This window comes from Enoplosus armatus, chromosome 23 (assembly GCF_043641665.1).
Source record: "Enoplosus armatus isolate fEnoArm2 chromosome 23, fEnoArm2.hap1, whole genome shotgun sequence".
Lineage (NCBI taxonomy): Eukaryota > Metazoa > Chordata > Actinopteri > Centrarchiformes > Enoplosidae > Enoplosus > Enoplosus armatus.
Genome location: NC_092202.1, coordinates 16,046,103 through 16,066,500, shown reverse-complemented (window position 1 = coordinate 16,066,500; position 20,398 = coordinate 16,046,103). Strand labels below are relative to the sequence as shown.

Sequence of the window (20,398 nt, the reverse complement as noted above, 5' to 3'; positions counted from 1 at the left end):
AGAGAATGTACTGGTGATGAGCCTTGATGATATCATTAAAGAAGAAACGTAGAAATGTAGTGGCTCCTCCGACTTCCCAACTATATGACTATGACGTTATATTGCCAACTTCCAACTTTATTCTAAGGATGTTCAACATTTAGGGTGCAACATTCTATTCATTATAAATATAATTTCTTATTGAGTAATCGTTTGGTCTATGACACGGTGAAAAAGTAGTGAAAAACGCCCGTCACAAACACTGCTTGTTTTGTCCAACCAACAGTCCAAACCCAGAACATATTCTCTTTACTGTCAATTAGACAAAAAGCAACAAATCTTGATATTTGAGAAGATTACCATAGACTGCACTGCATGTATTTTAGGCATTTAGCTGATGCACAAACAGTATTCATTTATTTTCACTCTCACCTCTCATGCCTCCCCAGCTGTGGGAGTCTGGGTCCACTTCATCCTCCACCATCTCAGCAGCCTAAAGGAACACACACACACACACACACACACACACACACACATATAAACATAGGCCAGTTGGACCATCATTCCGATGTCTGGCTCCTTGCTGCCAAGAACCTTGCTGGTCTTTATCACAGCCGGGGGTTCATTTGAAAGCCGCCTCAGTCACTGCTTTTGCCTGTGATTTGCTCACATTATTCAAAAGGAAGTGAGTGTGACACATTCTTTTGATAGTGAGCTTACATCAAAAAGAGAGGGAAGAATTGATGTTAGGCAGCATTTGTTTTTTTTTTCTCTCAGCTTGAGGCCAGCAATTCAGCACTATCTAAAAAACACAGTTCAAATTCAAATCAGCTGTTCGTTTTGTGTTAAAGTCCGGAATGGAATCACAACAAGTCATTAGCCAGCAGTCAAATAGTCGTGTCATTTCTTTATCATTGAAAGGAGGAAAAAAGATCTGTGGAGAAACATGAGAAATAATTCGGCCGTTGTAATTGTGCGACTGAACTGAACTGGCAGTAGTATTGTAGACGCATTGTAAACAAACGTGTGCTAGTAACCGTAGCTAACAAACCAGGGACAGCTGTGTTTCTGAGCTGTTTGATGTGCTACAGCCGACTTGCTAATTAGCGATCTAGCCTGCAAACTATGGTTAGCGGTGCACTTTCCTCCCGGTTTTATTTTGTAGCTTGTTAAAAAAAAAAAATCCAAAGTGCAAATGCAAGACCTGTACCTGTACCTGAGACATTAGCTAGAAAGCTAACGTGGGTCGCATTTCAAAGTGTGGGGCTTTTTTTTTCTCTCGCTGCGACTGTTGTCTGTTAGCCAGTGATTAATTACTGTAATGCTTTATGCAAATAAAGCATGTTGTAGCTGAAATACAAATCACAAAATCAAGTGCAATTCAATTTCAGTCGGACTTTGAATGGAGATTGGGCACTACGTCCTCCTGTACGTGAGCAATGTGCTTGCACAAAAAGGGAACGTGTATTGCAAGCATAATGTTGCGTAGCTCCACGTTAAACAGAAAAAAAAAGTCTCCCTTCATTCTTCTGCAAACACACTAAATCCGCCGTGTCAACAACACTGACTAGTGACATCAGCAAGTGAAAAACAGTTCAATACGCTTTGCGCCATGAACCCGTCGTGGCTCCTGAGCTTTCATTTCCTTCTCTGCTCTGTTTTGTCTGCCTGTCCTCTATCCATCAACAAACACAGAGGGAGAGCAGAAATATCGGCGGATGATAGACTAAATACCCCCCCAACGTCCTCATAATAAACCTGAGCCCGGCCTGTGTGGAGTGAATGGTGCCGACTGACCCCTGTGCAATCTGATACCCAAAGTGTGAGAGAACATCTTGGTGAGGAAACAGGCTTAAATGCTACTCTAAGGTTTCCTGTGTTGGTGAATAGAGGGTAGGGGTCTGTGCAGGGGAGGGGAGACTTGATTTGATAAACCTGTTGTGAAATCACATGAAGATGGTGTCCTATTTGACTTCTGTAGCACAGTGGTTAATAAGAAACATCACTCCCCAGTGGCCTAAAATGCAACTACTGCTGGTTCTTTCTTTAGAGGTCCCCTAATCTGTGGGTGTGCTTGTTTTAACTCCTCACTATGGTGACAGGCACACACCATTTCCCTTAACAAGTCACTCTGCAGTGAGTCAAATGCTCAGAGTTCTCAGTACAACAGGACAGCGCACCTCTTGCGGCGGCATGAGCCCTGCCAAGGGCCCAGCCTTTATTGTGCCAGACTTGAATTGGACGGGAACAAAGGACACTGAGGCTGGTTATCATTAAATATGGGTTAGTGTATTGTGTCATGTTGGCTTGGTGGAAATATACAAACCCCGGTGCCAGATGGGACAGGAGAGGATTCACATTATGAGGTAGGTACAAGTTGGGTGATAGGAATGTTATGGTTTATTACGACTGGTGTTTGAATTTTGGTAGTTTTAGCCATGGGTTCTGTTGGCTATGATAACATCGTGCTTACCAAATGAATTACAGAATTCTTGGAATGCGTGATCCGACGGGGGTTGGAAGGGTTGGAGACAAATCTCCAGGTTAGTCAAACTTCATTGGAAGAGAACACAAAGATGAAAGCTAAAAGAATCACCCAAACTGTCACAGTTTCTAGGCCGACTTCAACTTTGGCCTACCGTTGGAGTTTATGTGCACACACGGATTTCCTGAGCAATGAAGGATTATTAGCAACATTATGTGTCCCTCACTTTTGGTTTTACTTCCAAATAAAGTGCTTTAGATTCTCTTCCAAACTGTCAGTTTTGTTATGACCGCATTGATTGTCGGACAGGTGGTGTTTCTTGCACAATTAGAGTGAAGGACTTAAAGGATAGAACCGACGGCCAGTGCTCGGAAAAATAAAAACCTGAGTCGTAATGGGTTTACTTTGAGGGCTGAAGTTTAAGCTGTGGTATTTGTCGTCTTTTGAATGCCTTTTCTCTTCTCCCATTTGATTGAAAATGTCTTGTGTTTGCTCACAATCACTGCAGCTCACCTTGTGGATGCCGTTCCGTCCATATCCAGGTAAGGACGCAGACTTATTGTAGGGGAAATCTGCGGAGAGAGAAAAAAATATTTATTCTTATTTTCTGCTTTAAAATAATCAAGATCTATATTCGTGTCACTCACACCTGGTTAAGCGTGTGGTTGGCTACTCACTAGGCTGGGAGGTGTCAGTGGGCAGACTGCAGGTAGACTTGCAGGGATCCAGGTCTTCTGGACCCATCTGTCCATCTATTTCACTCTTTAAGATCATCCAACTGGTCCTCTATAGAGAGAGCGAGAGAGACAGAGAGAGACAGAGAGAGAGAGACAGAGAGGAAAGATGGAAAGAAGTGATGGATGATGGCAAAGCATGAGTTAGTGAATTAGTTCATGGATGTACAGTATTTGCCAAGTTTATGAAAAGAGACGGACATGGACAGACAGATACACACAGACCCACCTTGCTATCCTCCCCATCCTGCCAGGATGTTCTAGAAGCTGTAAAACAGTCAAATGTTACAGGATGTCGCAGTTAATGTGCTGGATCATCTGCCTCTCAGCTCCACTGTACTGCACTATTAACTCTATACTAAATCACCCCTGGACCATGACATCATCAGCTGCAGATGGGACCTCGACATGCACTGTGGAACTGTGCAGTAAAACAGGACGGATAGCAACCACTAACATTTGTCCCAACATTGTGCGTACAGGGCTGCACTGACATGTTGGGAGTCTGACCCACCGGCGCAAGATATCTGAATAACTACAGTCCTGATTATGATGACATTTGGTAAGGATATCCATGGTTCCACCCCTGGCCCTGGTCAAAATTTTTTCCCCACCTCTTACTCACCAACAGTCCAATATTTCCACCTGTACTCAAGAAATATACACAAAAACCTAACTGGTGGATTTCTATGACTATGACGGAGTGCATCAATTTTCCCCAGAGGATGAACCCTTTTCATTTTGGGTACTCTATGGTCAATTCCTATTCCTATTACGCCACTATGGAGTCCAGTAGGTGTCACAGAGAAAGGAAATGCATTTGTGCGCACGCAATTATTAAATTGTCCCGTGGAATCAATAAAGTCTTTGCACAAATGACTTATTCAAGCTCTCTGGGTTACTTAATTAATTTTCTCTCCCACGATCAAGAGCCTTTCATCATTCTTCATTGGCCTAACAATTTAATGAACTGGCAGCTAACAATCAGTGTAAACTTGTAACAGTGGGAATTGAAGTTACAGGTTGTTGTAGCTACTCCGGTCAGTTAGCAAGGAGCACCCAGAGTGTTAGCGGCAGGCTAGAAGCTGTGCTTTGGTATTGGGGTGACTGCAAACGATGAGTTCATACCTTCATATTAATATTGTGCGCGTTCACTCTCAGTACAGTTGTCCCTGTCCCCTCAACACTCCTTTTTATGGAAATTGTTGTTTCAGTAATACTGGCTAGCTATCGGTTAGCTGCACATATACCATATATATACTGTGTGGGCTACAGTGCAAATGAACCTGTGTTTTCAGGTTGTCAGGCCAAGGAAACTGATCAGCTGGACTTTTGGACCTCGAATTTAGCCTGTTTACATGTTGAACAAAGCTGTGTTACCTTTGCCATCCCGTCAACATGCTATGTGTTAAAAAAACGATTTCATGTGCATTTGTGCGCACGAATATCCAAATAATCCAATCCAGTTTGTGTGCACAGATTACTAGTTGCCTTTGCTTTCTTTCAGGACATTGTCAAACACATGTGAACATACTGCATACTAAAGCATTAGCATGTACACTCGACAACCCTCTTATCGTGTCGCAGATAACTTGGCCAATGGAACAAATTCCCACCAAATAAGTGCAGCCCATTCAATCGTAATGCCACTTAAACAGCTCCAAGGTTAAACCATTAGGAGCAGTCTTTACTTGTAACAATGCAGATAAAGTCCCCCCCCCCCCCCCCCCCCCTTTTTTTTTGGCAGACAGCACACACCTTGTCAGTTTCTGCTTGAATGCATACAATGCAGGTGAAGCCTGTTCATAAATCTGTAGTACTGTGCCATATGCAGCTGATTTACTGGTCATACTTCATAAAGGTCAATATTTCCTTGTGTGATAGAGGTGATAAAAGCCCCTGGGACTCCAATCAATTTGTTTTGAGTGACCCTGTCATGTGCACATGTAGCTTGAGGGCAGCCACAGTGAAATGCGTACACCATAAATCAGACACAATCAAACAATGGCGAGGGGAGAGACACAGTGATTGAGACAGTGACCCGTCCAGCAATAATGCCACCATACAAAGTGAATCATGTGTCCGGCCGCTCACAGTGGACACCAACAGTCACAGCATCACCACTAAAACCAACAAGTGAGCTGGTGAGATGAGCGCACACATGCATGAACGGGGTGAAGCGAAATGAGCACCCAAGGGCCCCCAACTCCAATGATCAGTCCCATTTGAAAAACGAATATTCAGTGTGTGGTCTTGTTGCAATGTCAAATCAGATATTGAAATTTGGGGCAATGTTTATTATAGATAAAATAAGATTAGAACCAATCTCTTCCTTCTAATTTCAAGTCTAAATCTAAAATTGAATTGGGTATTGCAGCAAACTGCCTCTAGAGGGCGGAACCTTAAATCATGTCTTAAGTGTTTCAGATGCTGTCCAACAGTCAGCTTCAGCACTATGTTTGAGTGATGCTCACTGAAACACTTGATTGAGGTTAGGGAAGGACCTTGGTTACTGTAAAAAGGGAATATTGTGGTATCTCCTCCACATCACCTCCCTTACTTTCTGCTTTGCTACCTAAAAGACATACCACCTCCTGTATTGGCACTAACACTGGATGTAAATCCTGTGCTACACAAGTGTCCAATATTCTTAAGCGTATTGGACTAGTATTTTAGCGTCTGGTAAGCCCTCCAAGATGTATTACTCAAACCAGCCTTCCTGAAATGTATTTCGTCTTCTCACTTGTACTTGGGGCTACCTGCCCACACCAACGCAACCACTTTCTTTCATCAAAACTTTGGGTTGCAAAATTCAATGTTTTTTAATGTTTAATTCTGTCATTCTGTCATAACATTGCCCACCATCCAAATGTTGAACCTTGATAGATTTTTAAGACTTAGGTTGATTTTTATAACATATAAATGGGCGCAGTACCCCTTACGCCAGCCCCGTGCATGTAGATCCATGGAGTCTACGAGACAAGTGCAGGCCTCAGAGAAAAGGGAAGGAGAACTGGGGTAAACAGATGAGGAGATGACCGACAGGTGGACATGCAACACATCGTGCAGAGACCAGACCAGAGAAGGAAGTGTTAAAGAGGAAGTAGACTGTACCATGCTGTTTGTAGATGGGGGGTTTTCTATAGATATTATCTTTGACCATAGTCTCTGAAGATGGGAACAGACGCAGAGGAAAGAAAATGGAAGAAGCCAACATGGGAGGGAGAGAAAGAAAGAGAGAGAATGGAGAAAAAGAAGCATGAGTTAGCAGTTATAGAGGGATGAGATATTTTGAAGAAGCAAAAAAAGGGGGGGGGGGGGGGGGGGGCGCAGTATAGCTTGATTCAACATGACAAGACATTTGTCATTTTTCTTACGGCACATCAGAAACATCCGCATTTTTATATTATTCATGCAACATATTCAAAAATAGATCAATGTATTGGTCTTTGTTGAATGGGGGGTTATTTGATGCAGAACAATTCAATGACACTCAAAGAATAAAATCAGAAACCGCACATGGTCCTCAGGCATCAAACAGTCTACTTGTATTAGCATTCTTTAGAGATTTTCAAATTCAATCAAAACAGGGCACCTAAATGAATAATATAAACATCGCAACAATAAAGAAAAAGTTGAAAGTTATTTAAGTCTTGTTGCATTAAGTGTACTTTCACATGACATTTCCTCTGGAGGGTAATGGGGACAGTATGTTTTTCTCTAGGGCTGAGCTAATCCATCTCAGTGTCAGTGGACCCAGACAGGCCTCTGACAGGGATGCTTAGTAACAACTGTCACATATTAAGCCCCAGCAGAAACATGACTCACAATAAAACAACACATCTGGGTTATTTCCCTGCTTGTTTCAGTGCCTGCCAGCATCTGAAACAATATCCATATAAAAGCAATAAGGACGATGACTATGAAAGCCATTAAGTGGATAATCGTTGGCTGTTTTTTCCACTTAACTTGCATCCAACATGAGAGTTTTTGTTTTTTGTTTTTTTCTCCCCCCTCTGCATGGCTGACAGTGTAATTGTCAATGGGAACAATATGTTGGATCAAACGGATTTTCCTCTGTGAGAGACTGAGAGTAATGACGGATACAGCGTTTAACATCAACTCCTGTCCAAACGTAGTGTAAATTTAATTCCAAGTGACGCAATCTCATGTCATATCATTGCTGTGTCACAAAGAAACTGCTTTGGAATTAGCAAACGGTAGGGATGCTGGGAATAAATCCTAGGGATATACAGAACGCAATCCGTAAGCCAAAGGCAAGACGTCAACTGTTGCACTATAAAGTACAAAGCAAAGACATTGGGCCTCATGCAAGAACCCCTCATACGAAACAGATCCAGTCTTGAAGGAATAAGTGATTCCTTGGCGGCAAATGTTTTTGTACTTGAAACTTCTGAGTTACCTTCCAATGTTGTTCGATAAACTTTTGCACCGCCAAAGGACCAGATGATAGTGAATACGATTCGGTCACATAGTATCATAGTGGATAAACTCCTGGTGCCTGTTATATAACGTGCATGCTAACTACACATCGCTTTACTTCAATAAATTCTACAATCTAATCATTCTATTTTCAACACTTTGTTGTTCTGGATTACTCATCTAAAGTGTTATTGTTCTATTTCAGTCTGTGTATGTTCGTTAATGTCTCAGCCAAATTGTATTTTGTAGTAACATACAAGTGCCACAAGATGGCAGCAGCTACATTTGAAGTACCGTATGAGAACCACGCAAATCTCTGATGTCCTGTGAATATTTCACAATAAAAAAAGGTCTTGAGAGGAAATGAACAGATTCTTTCCACTGAAACGCGAGAAGGCTTTTAAGTTGAAAGGGACACAGGAAGTATTGAGTTTGTATTAACAGCATAATGCCGTAACAAAACTTTAACAGGGCACACGGGAGAAGATCAGAAAACAAGGGTGCTTCATACTAAAATATGACCAAATATGCCTATCAAACAGAGGGAGTTAGAAATGAAAAGGCCTGTCTCTAATATAAGCCTGCTTCAAATAAAGGCCTGGCGCCCTCTACAGCTAAGGTAATTAAAGGCATTGGCCCCTAATTGAGAATGTACGGTCAGTCTGAGGAAATGGCAAACATTTGATCTTTTCGGGCAGATGAGGACGTCTATGGGATCACGAGAATATTTTGAAAACACAACTCGCTGCTGGATAAAAGAGGTTAGAACACTGGTTTCATCTTCTCACGATAAACCAGTGGTTATAGGTCAGAAGGCTTCAAAAATACGATTTTGATTATTCCCCTAAGAACACTGTGCCGTGGCATACCAACCAGCTGTTTTTAAAGTTTTTAAACGTTCAACTACATGACATTGGCTAGAGCCATTTCTTCTTTATTTCTGTCACATTATATGGCTCTGCAATGGACAGCTGGGTCTGACAAAACACTAAATTCGTCACGTTTCCATCTGCTGATTTTCCAACAGCAGGACTTAAAGCTCCACAATGTGAAGTTCTGCTTTTCAGTCTCAGGTAACATTTCTGTGAATGAGACTTACATGGCATTTTGGGTGCGTCAATTATGCTAATGATGAAAAAAAAAACCTGACAAAAAAAGTGAGAGGTTTAGGAAACAAACACAAAAATGTTCTTGCATGAGGGCCCTATCCCACACGTGTTGATAGCTTCAGACGACTTATCTGCACGTACCTGGAAAGAAAGGAGTCCAATGCACTGAGGAAAATAGTCTACTCCGGTCAAAACAAGTTTACTTGTTGTTTACATGGAGCAGTCACTGAGCGCCGAATCAAAATCTTGTGTTTTCTAACCTACATTGGTTGAAGTTTTGACTTATAGTGCGGGCAGTGCACCCGGCTCATCACTGTTGGGGTGGGTCAGAGGTGCAACAGACTTTTAAACTTTCAACCACAGGAGGTCAGTGAAACAATGCTTTTCAGCTTGGTGTTACGGCATTGGTTGGTGGACCAACCTAAACCTTAGCATCAGATCATTTAACAACACACAACATTTCTACGAGAGATTCTAATAGTAAACGTAACAGTCGATACCAAGTACTTTGTTATGACCTCATAGCTTACCTTGTAATTCACCTCCGTGTTACTAATGGCAGCCTACTGTATAGAATGTGTAAAGATGGAGTTGCGAGCCAAGCTGTGCGGCTGTGGCCTACCTGGTATGTGGAAATGCCGGGGAGCAGCCATGTATGTAGAAGTAGAGGAGGGGGATTTGCCATCAGAATAGGTGGATAAACTGGGGGTACTCCGACCACTTTCACTACCTCCAGTTGGGGACGGAGTTGGGTGGGCATTGGATATGAGAGGCAAAAGGGAAAGGGTTTGGGAGAAAACAAAGGGTGTTGGGGGGGGAAAAAAGGCAGCATTGTGGTAAGCATATTGATAAAGCTCAAATATGAAGCAGTGGTTATTATAATGATGCAGCTGACTTGATAACCCAGCCATTTACTGTATTTATTTCTTGAATGTCTTGAACCAATTCACTGAATTTTGGGTAGAGAATGCTACCTGGTCTAATGACCTGTTAAGCGATGAGACACAAAAATCATCCTGTAGAATTTTGAATGCTACCACTTTGGCACAGATAATGTTGCCCTATGTTGTCCCTCCGCCCAAATCTCCTATTTCCCAGCGACATCCTCCAGATCCTCCTGGATCCCCTAGCACTACGGTGAGCTCTGTAATCTCTCCAGAGTATCCTAGGTCTCCTGCCCACCTGTCACATCTGGAGCACCTCATCACGAAGGTATGCTAGATTCCGGAACCAGAGGCCACCCATCCATTCACAGAAACCTCGCTTTGGCCACTTTTACCCAAAGCTTAAGACTATAAGTCAGGTTTGGAATGAAGACTGGCCAGTCAATTGATAGTTTTGCTTTATAACCAAGCTTTTGTTCACGACCGCTGTCCACTGTCAAACCTGAGTTACTTATGCCGATGCTTCTAAACTTAAACTCTGTCAAAATCACAACGTCTTTTGCCCTCACTCGTGAATTTGACCCCATGGTAGACCCTAACTCCTCCACTGCTACCCTTCACCTGGATTGAGCAATCCACCTTGGACCACATGCTTCTGCTAAGTTTCAAATAGATCCAGCAATAAAAAGGTGGCAAAAGATATTGAGAGTTTGCTGTTTCAAACTTCACTGGCAAAGTACCTCATGCAGCTACTTCAGATTTGGTGGATAAGGCGACGCTGTGTGGTGGTTAAAGTGAATTGAGATAGGGTCCAGCCCCCCGCGACTCTGCACAGTTTAAGTGGAACGGCTTTATACCGCATTGTAGGTGCTGAAGAGACTAGTTCAGAACTCGCAGAGGTCTTGAAGCCTGGCCCATTTTCACACTTACAGCAGACTACGGGACTGCTGGCTCTGTGAAGTCCCGAGAAATGTTTGGAAACGGCCGTCAAGGAATAGCTGGTATGGTGATGATGGTACCACTAGCACCAGAGCAATGACTTACCTGGATGGGGTGGATGATCAGCGTTCTCATCACTTAAGAGTATTATTGTATTTGTTTAAATCTAAGCGCAGGTGCCAAAATAAAGGCAATGCATGTGAGTTTTAATGTGGGTTTCGTTGTCTGAGAGAGGCATAGATTTTGCTGACTGCATGCATGTGTGTGTTGTGTATCTATGATCACAACCCGGGGTCCACCTCGCTGTGTTGCGTCACAGGCAGGCTGGGTGATGGAGTCACTGACACCCTTAAGGCCAAAAGTAATAAACACTCTACATCCAGAGCTTTGAGGGAGAAACATGGAGAGAGAGAGATTGGGAGTGTGCACGGGAGAGAGCTGATTGAACACACACTCTTCCCCCCTCAGACAGAGAGGAACCATCGGCAGGGATCTGGATGCAAGTGGATGAGATCACTGAGACACACACACACACACACACACACACACACAGCAGTGCTGTTAGTGCTGGTCTGAGTGATCTCCTTACACACACACATACAATCACACAGACAGGCCCATAAACACACACACACACACACACACACACACTCACACACCAGAATACTGTTAGTGCAGTTCTAAATGTAGGGCAGATCCTCCATACAAACATCTGGAGATAAGGTAAGAGGTGTTGGAGGCTCGGGTTAAAAGGGAGGAGATGCGTTACAATTCATGTGAACAGATTACACATTCGACAAAAGGTGGATGCCATTCATTTATCAAAAACCAATAACACAACAGCAATACAAAAGATGGTTTTGGGACCATTGAGAAGAAATCAGGGAGATAAAAACAAAAGCATGCATGATTCGTCCTTGCAAGGTCCTTTCCTCAACTGTCCCTTAATTTCCATTGAACAACACATCTAAACTTCCTGAGTGTTACTTAATCTTGCTACCGCAGTAACTTCTATGCGGAAACCTGATGTGTCCTGTGTCCACCACAGCTTTTGAATTGTTTGAAATGGGAGCGCTGCGTATTTACGCTCTGCTACAAATGCCTACAAGTTGTTTTTTTTGTTTTTTTGTGGTCGCAGAGAGTTGCAAAATGTTCAACTTTGGGTGAAGCTCTGCGCTCGTCACTGTCGCTTTTTACCCAGCCGTCCAATCACAGTGGAGGAGGGGCGGGACAAATACCACAAAGACCAACTGAGATGTTTCCTCGCCCCACGAAATCACATGAAACCAGACAGACTTCAGCCTTCCCTTCATCCAGAGCAAGGGCCAGAGCAAGTACTCTACCTTGTGCCAACATTTTTACATTTACTATGTGTTGATAACACAAACTATCTGCAAAATTAGGCTACTTGCAACACATACTTCTATGTATATTCCATATTATTGCAACCAAAGCGGCTCTCAAATGCTCCCAGCTGGGGGTTTTCAGCTTGGAAAAAAACGCTTTGGTGGACACAGGCCCTAAGGCATGAGCCTGAAAACAAATAGGCCTCTTTCACGGCACGTTAGGAACCGCTAGGCTCCCAACAAAGCCAGCGGCACACTGTGTTACATGCCACTGCAACTGGCAACTAGACCTTGAAATACAGCTTGGCCCGCTCGGGCTATTTCATTCCTCCGTTCCCCCTCCTCTCTTTCAACTTCCCCATCGGAGAACTCCCCTCTCAGCCTCTCCACCCTGTCATGGAAAAAAAAAAGAAACGCCAAAACCCTGGACCGCATGTTCGCGATTTTCTCATGCTGCTTCCCTCTCTACCTCCTCCTTTTAATCAGCCATGGTCCAAGCAAACATGGTAGAAAAATCTGCTCCTGCTGGAAGGGTTCTATATGGTGCAAATGTTCTTTGTAAGTGAAAATCACTCTACATGGGAAAACTAAATTAGGCTGTCGCTATTTATTCAAAATGAATTTGATTTGAACGCTGAAAACAAAATTGTATTCGTAATGGAGTGGGAGAATTTTAGATTGGGCACCACAGATGGAGAAATCGTGTGATCCCTGAACACGACATTGCTAAAATTAGGTCCAACTAGGCAACAGTTTAGCCATATTAGCTACTAATTAGTTTGAAAACTAAAAAACTAAAAGAAAACAACAACAACAACTCCTCATTGCACAATAAAACCGTGATTGTGCACAAAAAGTTCTTATTTCTGCTCCACCCAGTCTTGCCCCTAAGATAAAGTATGGTTTAGGGTCCCTTACCTCTTCTGTTAAAGAGGACCTATTATGCTCATTTCCAGCTCTAAATTTTTATTCTGGCAAAGGACTAGAGTAGCTTTGCATGATTCACAGTTCAAAAAAGCCGTTTTAGCTTCTGTCTTTTTAAGCACCTCCCTCCCTAAAAGCCCACTTTCTTCTGATTGGCCAGCTTCTGGAAGCCTATGGAGGGACAGGGAGAAGCCTCTGAGTCCACACCACCTCATCCTCTTGCTGGTGTGCTCGACTCCATATGAAAGCTATGGTAACTTAATAACTTAGAAAAATAGCGATATGGGGCTCTGAATGAAAATGAAACTGTTCATCAGACCACAAATGAGACAAGATTTAGGTCAAATTTGAACCAGCCGGTTAACACCAAAGAGATAGAAGTCTGACACATGACAATGAACAAGGGATCATTCAGGAAAAAGAGGGTAGATTAGAGGTCAAAGGTAGGCAAACAATTAGGTCGACAACCTGAACAGACAAGCACAAAAATGAAATCTCCCTTTCCCGTCCTCTAAAAGATAATGCCAAATGTATCAGGGTCACACTCAGGTCTACATCAAGTTAAACCATGCACGACAACAACCACGTCCACAGACACAAGTGAACAGGGCAAGCAGTATGGGAAAACTACGTGGTCCTATTAATGTTCCTTGATGCACCCCATGAAACTCAACAACACCACGATACCGGACAACAACATCACAAAACCTGCTAACCATTCCACTAGGGGAAGGGAGACACAGAGAAGAGAAAGACTTCTGGGTTTTTTTTACCGTTAGGAGGAGGTAAACTGAGATGCAGGGATGTCCTAGGTTTAGGGTCAGGTAGGGGGTCCTGTTTGAACCCTGAGGGGTGAGGGAGATCAGGGGATGGGGAGAAAATGAAGCAAAGGGAGGTGGTTGGATAAGCCTTTCTGCAGGGGTTACAGCGTGCAAGGGGAATGTGTACAGTACCGGTTTGTGATGTTGATTTGAGGGACGTGTGGTATCGTGAATATAATTAGTGGTTTCATGGCTTTATTTCAAGAATTAACAAAAAATAAATCTTCATGAGTGATCAAACTGTGGTTTCAGACCCAAATGCTACGCACACCAGGCCAGACGTTCCATTTTCCATTATGACTCATGGGTCTATGGTGAACCGAGAGACCCAAAGACCTAGAGTGTGAGTTTCCAACACAAGGTTAATTTGGTGCTTAACCACAGCCCATGCCAAGTTAAGTCGTGGTGGTCGTTTCACAGCATTCTTTAGGACCTTTGGTCTTAGTCAAATACAGAGCGGACCAGCACCTTGCTGCTGTGGGGGAATCTGTCTAGCTAAAGGTTTTCAAGAGTTTCATGGTTTTGATCCTGAGTCCAAGGGCTGCATGCTTCGGTTCTGCTTGGGTAACACCTTGGACTTTGAATCCCCTTTCAAATATTAGCTTTTTGGAGGTTCTTGAAAAGGCAGACGGTTTTTGTTTCTGTCTAAGGTTTGACAACAGCAATGACTCTAGCAAGTTGTCCATTGTCTGTATTGGACCAGGTCTCGGTCTCAGCGTGCTTTGATACCTCTGAAGTAAGGGATGTAGTTGTGCTGCTGCAGCATGGCCAGGGTGGTGGGGTTTAGATGAAAAGACAACCCTGCACTGCCACCTGTTGGTGTGGGCGAGTACTTGCCACTACCACCACCACTCCCTTCCGCCCCACCAGAATAGTACACAGGGAGGGAAGATGAGTCCCTGGCCCAGGTGGAGGGGTACTTAACAGCACCAATGAGGGTTGGAGGCAAAGGGAGACAACTGGAGTCACGGGCCTGGCTGTTGTGTTTACCGCCAAGGTATACCTCTGGCCCTGAATGTCCAATCAGATCACAGGAAACATGTTGAGTCAATGGATACAATTATGAAGGTATTAAGTGGCTTTATAGTCTTTTTTTTCCAATTTGGCATGGAAAACAGCACAGAAACATAATACAAATCCAGGGGAATACATTTGTGGTCCTTTTACAAAAGGCTGACAGCACACAGTGACACCTTAAATATTTATCTTAAAGAATAATATTTTGGTTGTGTACGAATGAGAGGTCTATTTGTGACACGAGGCACTTTATGCCATGTGTTCTGAGATGGAGGGACAATGAAATTATTATAAATCCTAATACTAGCAATCAGGGCCTCTATTCATCAAGTGTCTCAAAGTATGAAATCAGTCCTAAGTGACCAAAGATTCTCAGAGTGATGCATATTTTCAACTACTTTTAGACCTAGGGTAAAAAACTTTTTTTTTTTATCTTAACTTAGGAAATTATTCCTACCTATGCTTATATTTAGGAGAGCTCCAGAGGTTTCCTGGATATAGTGTTCAAATAAAGACATTTTGTGGGAGAATGTTTTGATAGGCCTTGATTACAATGAGCTTATTGAAGGATCCTCTTGACAAAAGCTGAATCCTTTTTGTTCTGTCCTTGCAGAAGGTCCAAGTCGCTTTACGTCTTTCGGCAGAAAACGCAGCTTTGCAACAGTGATTTGGGGACACAAAAGGCTTTATGCTACTTCATTCACAGATGTAGTAGAACCAAGCAAGTGGCTTGCCAATGTTTAACTTTAACAGCCTACAATGCAAATGCACCCGATTGGAATGGGAGTTATCAGCGGTTATCAGCCTCATAGATATGGGTTAGAAGGGGCCTACTAGTAGGTTCAGAAGGCCATTATCATCTATTCACATGGTCGATGGGCGTTACCAGTAGTTATCGGGGCTTGGCACACCTACTAGTAGGCTTAGGTTTAAGCAACGAAACTACTTGGTTGAGGTTGGAAAAAGATCATGCGACGCATGACTTCAATTAAGTCAACAATTACTTTTTGGTTTCATATGGGACGTGAACCCCGGCCTCCTGGGTGGGAGGCCTGTGTTCCACCCCAGCCACATCCTTACATGGACTTTGTCGCGCTTCATACTACGTCGCCTGAACACGCTGCATTGGCTCACTGAAATAAATGCGTGATAACAGCCTCCTGAACCCACTAGTAGGTTTAGTGGGCCCCTACTAGCCCATATATTTGGGACGACATGTGTGATGGGAACGCCTATTCAATAGCCTGATAACAGTCAAACTGGCTGGCAAATGACACACTGGGAAATATGCTATACCTATTGATTTTGGGACAATATCTTTGCATGTATAATCTAGATAACTTACCTAAATGATTTGCCCATATAGTATAAATGAAGCCTATACATAAAACCAGTGCTATGTTCAGCGCTGCCATTTTTTCCATTGATTAACACTCCAAACCACAACTCTCAGGGGGGAAAAAAGTCATAATTTCTACTTTGTGGATTAGTGTGTCGTGAAATCACACTGTCGCCCAGGAGCCATCTTTCTCCTTGTAAAATCAGTGTAGGAAGCTTCGTAATTAACTCTCAAGGCCTACAAGGTAGTGGAGTGTTTGCAGTCCTAGGACAGTACGTTCCCTAGTAGGGATTTTGAGACACTTGATAAAAACGGGCCAGGATAAGAAATAACATTATTTGTCATTTAAGCAATGATAGATAAACATCATATATATCATACAAGAATGAGTCGCTGCTGTCAGCGGAAAAGTTTATCAGGACGTTATGTAGGCATGACAGTCATGCAGTATTCAACTGTAGAGCAGCATGTAATTTAATTTCTGGTTGTGGGTATTGTCACCAGCAGGAAATCTTCTCAAAATACAGGAAGTGATGAATCTTTTGTAAAGTTTGTGGCAGATTTTTACTCCTAAATACAGTATGCAAGCATTTTCCCCACTATCTTGTTCCCTGTCATTCACTAAGAAGAACACATGTCAGAGGAAAGAGGGTGAATGTAATCTTAAGGATTCACGGGTGACGTAATTCTTCAAAAATTCAGAAATACAAACTCAAACTTGGAGGTTTTGACATAACAACAGCAATATATGGATAATGGGCTGTGTGTCATATGCGTGTATGAGGCTGATACCTGGTCGGCTGTAATTCTGGGGGGAACGGCACGGGGTGTAACGCCCGTAGCCCCCCAAGGAGCTGTTGGAGCTGGGGCTGGAGGGCCTCCGCTGACGGGGTGACTTCTCCCCATCGCCCTGGATGCACACAAACACAAAAAGTAAGAAAAGTCAACTCATTCTACTGAAAAACAAACATTACCTCAGTCCTTAATCACAGTATCAGTCAGGACCTTGAGCATGACTCCATATCTGATATTGGTATGTCAAAGGCAGATCTGGCTGATTCAAAACATGGATCAACCAATGGATAAAGGTTGAAGTCAAGTTGGATACACGTGCCAAACAAAATGTTCCAAATGATGATCGCTATCAGTAACGTACGATCAACAGTGGGCTTAGAAAACTGACCGTTAAAGTCTTTTTCACTTGTCTCATTTGATGGTTGGCATACAATGTCAGTACTTCCCTTTTGAAAAATGACACATAAAAATGGCACAAAGTCTTATGATTGAAGGAAAGTTAGGTAAGCCAACTTACCTAGTGGTATCTAGCTATGCTGTTGGTTTTGGTTTTGTTTGTCCAGGATTTGAGATATCTGATATATATTTGATATATTGAGACTTTTTTTGGCATCTGTCTCTAATTCAATGGAGGTGACTGGAATTTGAAATTAAAATTAGTTTGAATAATTCAATAGCAGTGTGGCTTTCATGAAAGACTGTCCCTGATACTATGAATTATCCAGTCAACAGCTCTCAGAGGGAAAAAATAGCTAGGAAAACATACCAGCTCATGTTACAAATTTGATTTAATTAGATTTTTGTGTAATTGAAACACGCATTTGAAATGACTTTTCTGAACTGAACCTTGTGGCAAAGCCTCAGCCCTGTATTAGATCCCTGTGTAACTGACCGGGACTACACTGATTTCTATGGTTTCAACAGTCAGACATCTTGTTTTTCAGTTTCACGTGTTGTATTATAGCATTTAGTTGATCTGAGATCTGGATATGTGTCTAGCCTGGTAATCAGACAGCGGTAGTGGTTGCTAGGAGCAGTTAGCTTAAAGTTTTTGTGACATTTAGAAATATATTTCATATATTTTAGAATTGTTATTTCTGAAACTCAACTGTATGCCAACAACCTGTACAGCTGCGTCCATCTCATCCCCACTTTTGTGGCCACTTTTCTGTTCTGATTTTTTTCCCCCTGGGATGTAGGTAGATAACTAGCCAGCTAGCTAGCTAGCTATGAAAAAAAGATGACATCCCCATTCTTAATCTCTGCTACGAAGCTGTGATTGGTCCATTTGTTGTACCAGACCTATTTGAATCACGGAATCAATCTGAGAATATTGAGAGCAGAAAGAAAAAAAACAAAGCTGAAAAGAAGTACGATGGAGCAAGAAACGTTAGCAGCACTACAGTCAGTCAGGTTGTAGGCAAACAGGTTAGACACATTCATTTGGAAGAGAAATCTAAAGCTAACGGTGTAATTATTACCCAAACGGTTGGTAGTAAACATCCATCACAACCGCCTTTGTGGTTCAACTTTGACCTATGGTACCTACCGTTAATGTTCACACACAAAGTTAAACCCAACACAAGTCTTCCAAAGTATAGTCACACACACACACACACACATACACACACACGTGCACAGAGGAAAGCACTGATGGAGGGTGTGTGACGGTGAGACATAGTGCATTATATTACCTCAGTGGGAGTAGGAGAAAGCAGCTGGGGGGACTGCAAATGAAGAGGGGAGAAAGCCAATGATTAGGACGAACTCATATGCTAGGTTATATGAGTTAACCATCCAGCCATGAGAGTGGCCGTGCAGTGGCCGTGAGTCATGACGTCTCACACTGTGAGGACGGGCGTGTTGGTGAGACAGAAGAAAGCACGGCGTCGATGAGTGACTGTTACTGATGGACGATGACAGGGGGGGACAGCGAGGCGAAAAATGAACAACCAAACTGGTAAAGGAGAGGCCACAGAGGGAAGTTTGCTCAATCGACACAGGGTTTCATTTGGGTGAGACAGAAGAGCAATGATACCTGGGAAATAAATCAACTCTATTCATCTTTTGATTAACCGATTCACTTTTTATCACTCCACTTTATATATTAAATTTAAATATATACATGCATTCAAATGAGCTAATGTCAGCTAATACATTGGCCGATATTAGCTCATCGGCTCAGTGCAGACATATCGGAGCGGCTGTTAAGTAACCAAAAACGTCAGTAATGAGACTGAAGATATGTTTGAGGTCCTTTAGAAACATGAAAAATGTCCTGCACACACACCTTGATCGCATTTCTTTAAAAAAACAAATTTAAGGGACTCTTACCATCCGCTGACATATCGTTAACTCACAGCGATATTTGGTTCAGCCTCAAAAAAAAATGTGGAATATGACTTGAATCGTTTACAATGTGGCCGCCAATTTCCAAAACAAGATGTGAGTCATGTACAACTTAATAAGCGATTGACGATACATCTGAGTCTGGAACTGTGAATGTTGTCAATAAAGGCATTTTGGTTTGAAGATGTGATTATCAACAAGCCATTAGTTACAACGTATAAACCACAAATTGTGTCGCAGAGATGACGACAGCAAAGAGGAAGAAAGAAGAAGTATTCGGATTCATTACTTGCAGAGCGACATGATAAAAAAAGTATTATCAGCAAAATACTCAAAGTATCAAAAGTAAAAGTACAGGCAGAATGGCCACTGTGTGTGGTGTTACAATAAAATGCTTCACACACAAGATGAAATGTAAATTTTATGTTGTAGGTGGTGCTAATTTAGAGTATTCTATTTACCGGTTTGGTCGTTTAAATTGCTGTAAACACTCATTATGCTCGTTTTAGGAGTAAATAATGACTAAGGCTGGATTAGAGAGACGTGAAGTTTGAAAGGGGAAGTGAAAGACAAAGAGCTGTGGTGCTGGTCTACCTCTCCGTAGTGCCTCTCCTCAGACGGGTAGCTGACGTACGGAGAGTAGGACAGCATGTCGGGCCTGTCTATGTTATAGATGGCCTTGGTCTTTGGGAGGGCCGCCAGGTCCTTGTAGTCCAGCATCTCCTCTCCGAGTTTGGCCTGGCAGCAGAGAAGAAATCGTTACATGAGCGAAGATGCACACAACAATTCCTGCAGACACGTGTGAGAACTCTATGGGAACAGGCTGAACTATGTGCTGCGACTGCCCCCTGGTGGTGAGTAGAGGTGGTGCAGCCTTACATAGATGACTCTGCTGGGGGAGCCCGAGGCGCTGGATGCTGGGACTGAAGTGATGCTCTCAGATGAAGTCCGGGTCACCTGAAACACACACACACACACACACACACACACACACACACGCACACAATTATGTTTGAATAAATTGAATGTTCACAGGTGGTGACAGAGAGAGAGAGACGCTCCATGTATTCATTGTTCTTCCACTTAAGCTCACACTTTGTCTTAGAAGATATTTGTTTCAGACTTTCAATTCAACTCTGCTTTGCTCTTTTCCTTTAATCGTGGCCCCAGTTCAGAGAGAAAAACCCACTAAATAGAGTCCTATTCCATTATTCCTATCTGCAGTATTCAGGCG

The 20,398-nt window shown here is 42.8% G+C and overlaps 1 protein-coding gene across 1 annotated transcript in view; it reads right to left on the bottom strand.

The window, feature by feature from the left end:
• ablim2 (actin binding LIM protein family, member 2) overlaps nucleotides 1-20,398 on the bottom strand; it is a 61,519-nt gene that overhangs the window by 5,885 nt on the left and 35,236 nt on the right. The window contains exons 10-21 of the mRNA XM_070930263.1: nucleotides 20,044-20,121; nucleotides 19,759-19,902; nucleotides 18,510-18,542; nucleotides 16,813-16,930; nucleotides 14,394-14,675; nucleotides 13,617-13,688; nucleotides 9,373-9,480; nucleotides 6,313-6,366; nucleotides 3,428-3,465; nucleotides 3,142-3,250; nucleotides 2,978-3,036; nucleotides 412-472 (exon numbers count right to left, since the gene is read on the bottom strand). Of these exons, the coding sequence (XP_070786364.1) occupies nucleotides 412-472; nucleotides 2,978-3,036; nucleotides 3,142-3,250; nucleotides 3,428-3,465; nucleotides 6,313-6,366; nucleotides 9,373-9,480; nucleotides 13,617-13,688; nucleotides 14,394-14,675; nucleotides 16,813-16,930; nucleotides 18,510-18,542; nucleotides 19,759-19,902; nucleotides 20,044-20,121 (1,156 nt within the window). The remainder of the gene's footprint in view (nucleotides 1-411; nucleotides 473-2,977; nucleotides 3,037-3,141; nucleotides 3,251-3,427; nucleotides 3,466-6,312; nucleotides 6,367-9,372; nucleotides 9,481-13,616; nucleotides 13,689-14,393; nucleotides 14,676-16,812; nucleotides 16,931-18,509; nucleotides 18,543-19,758; nucleotides 19,903-20,043; nucleotides 20,122-20,398) is intronic.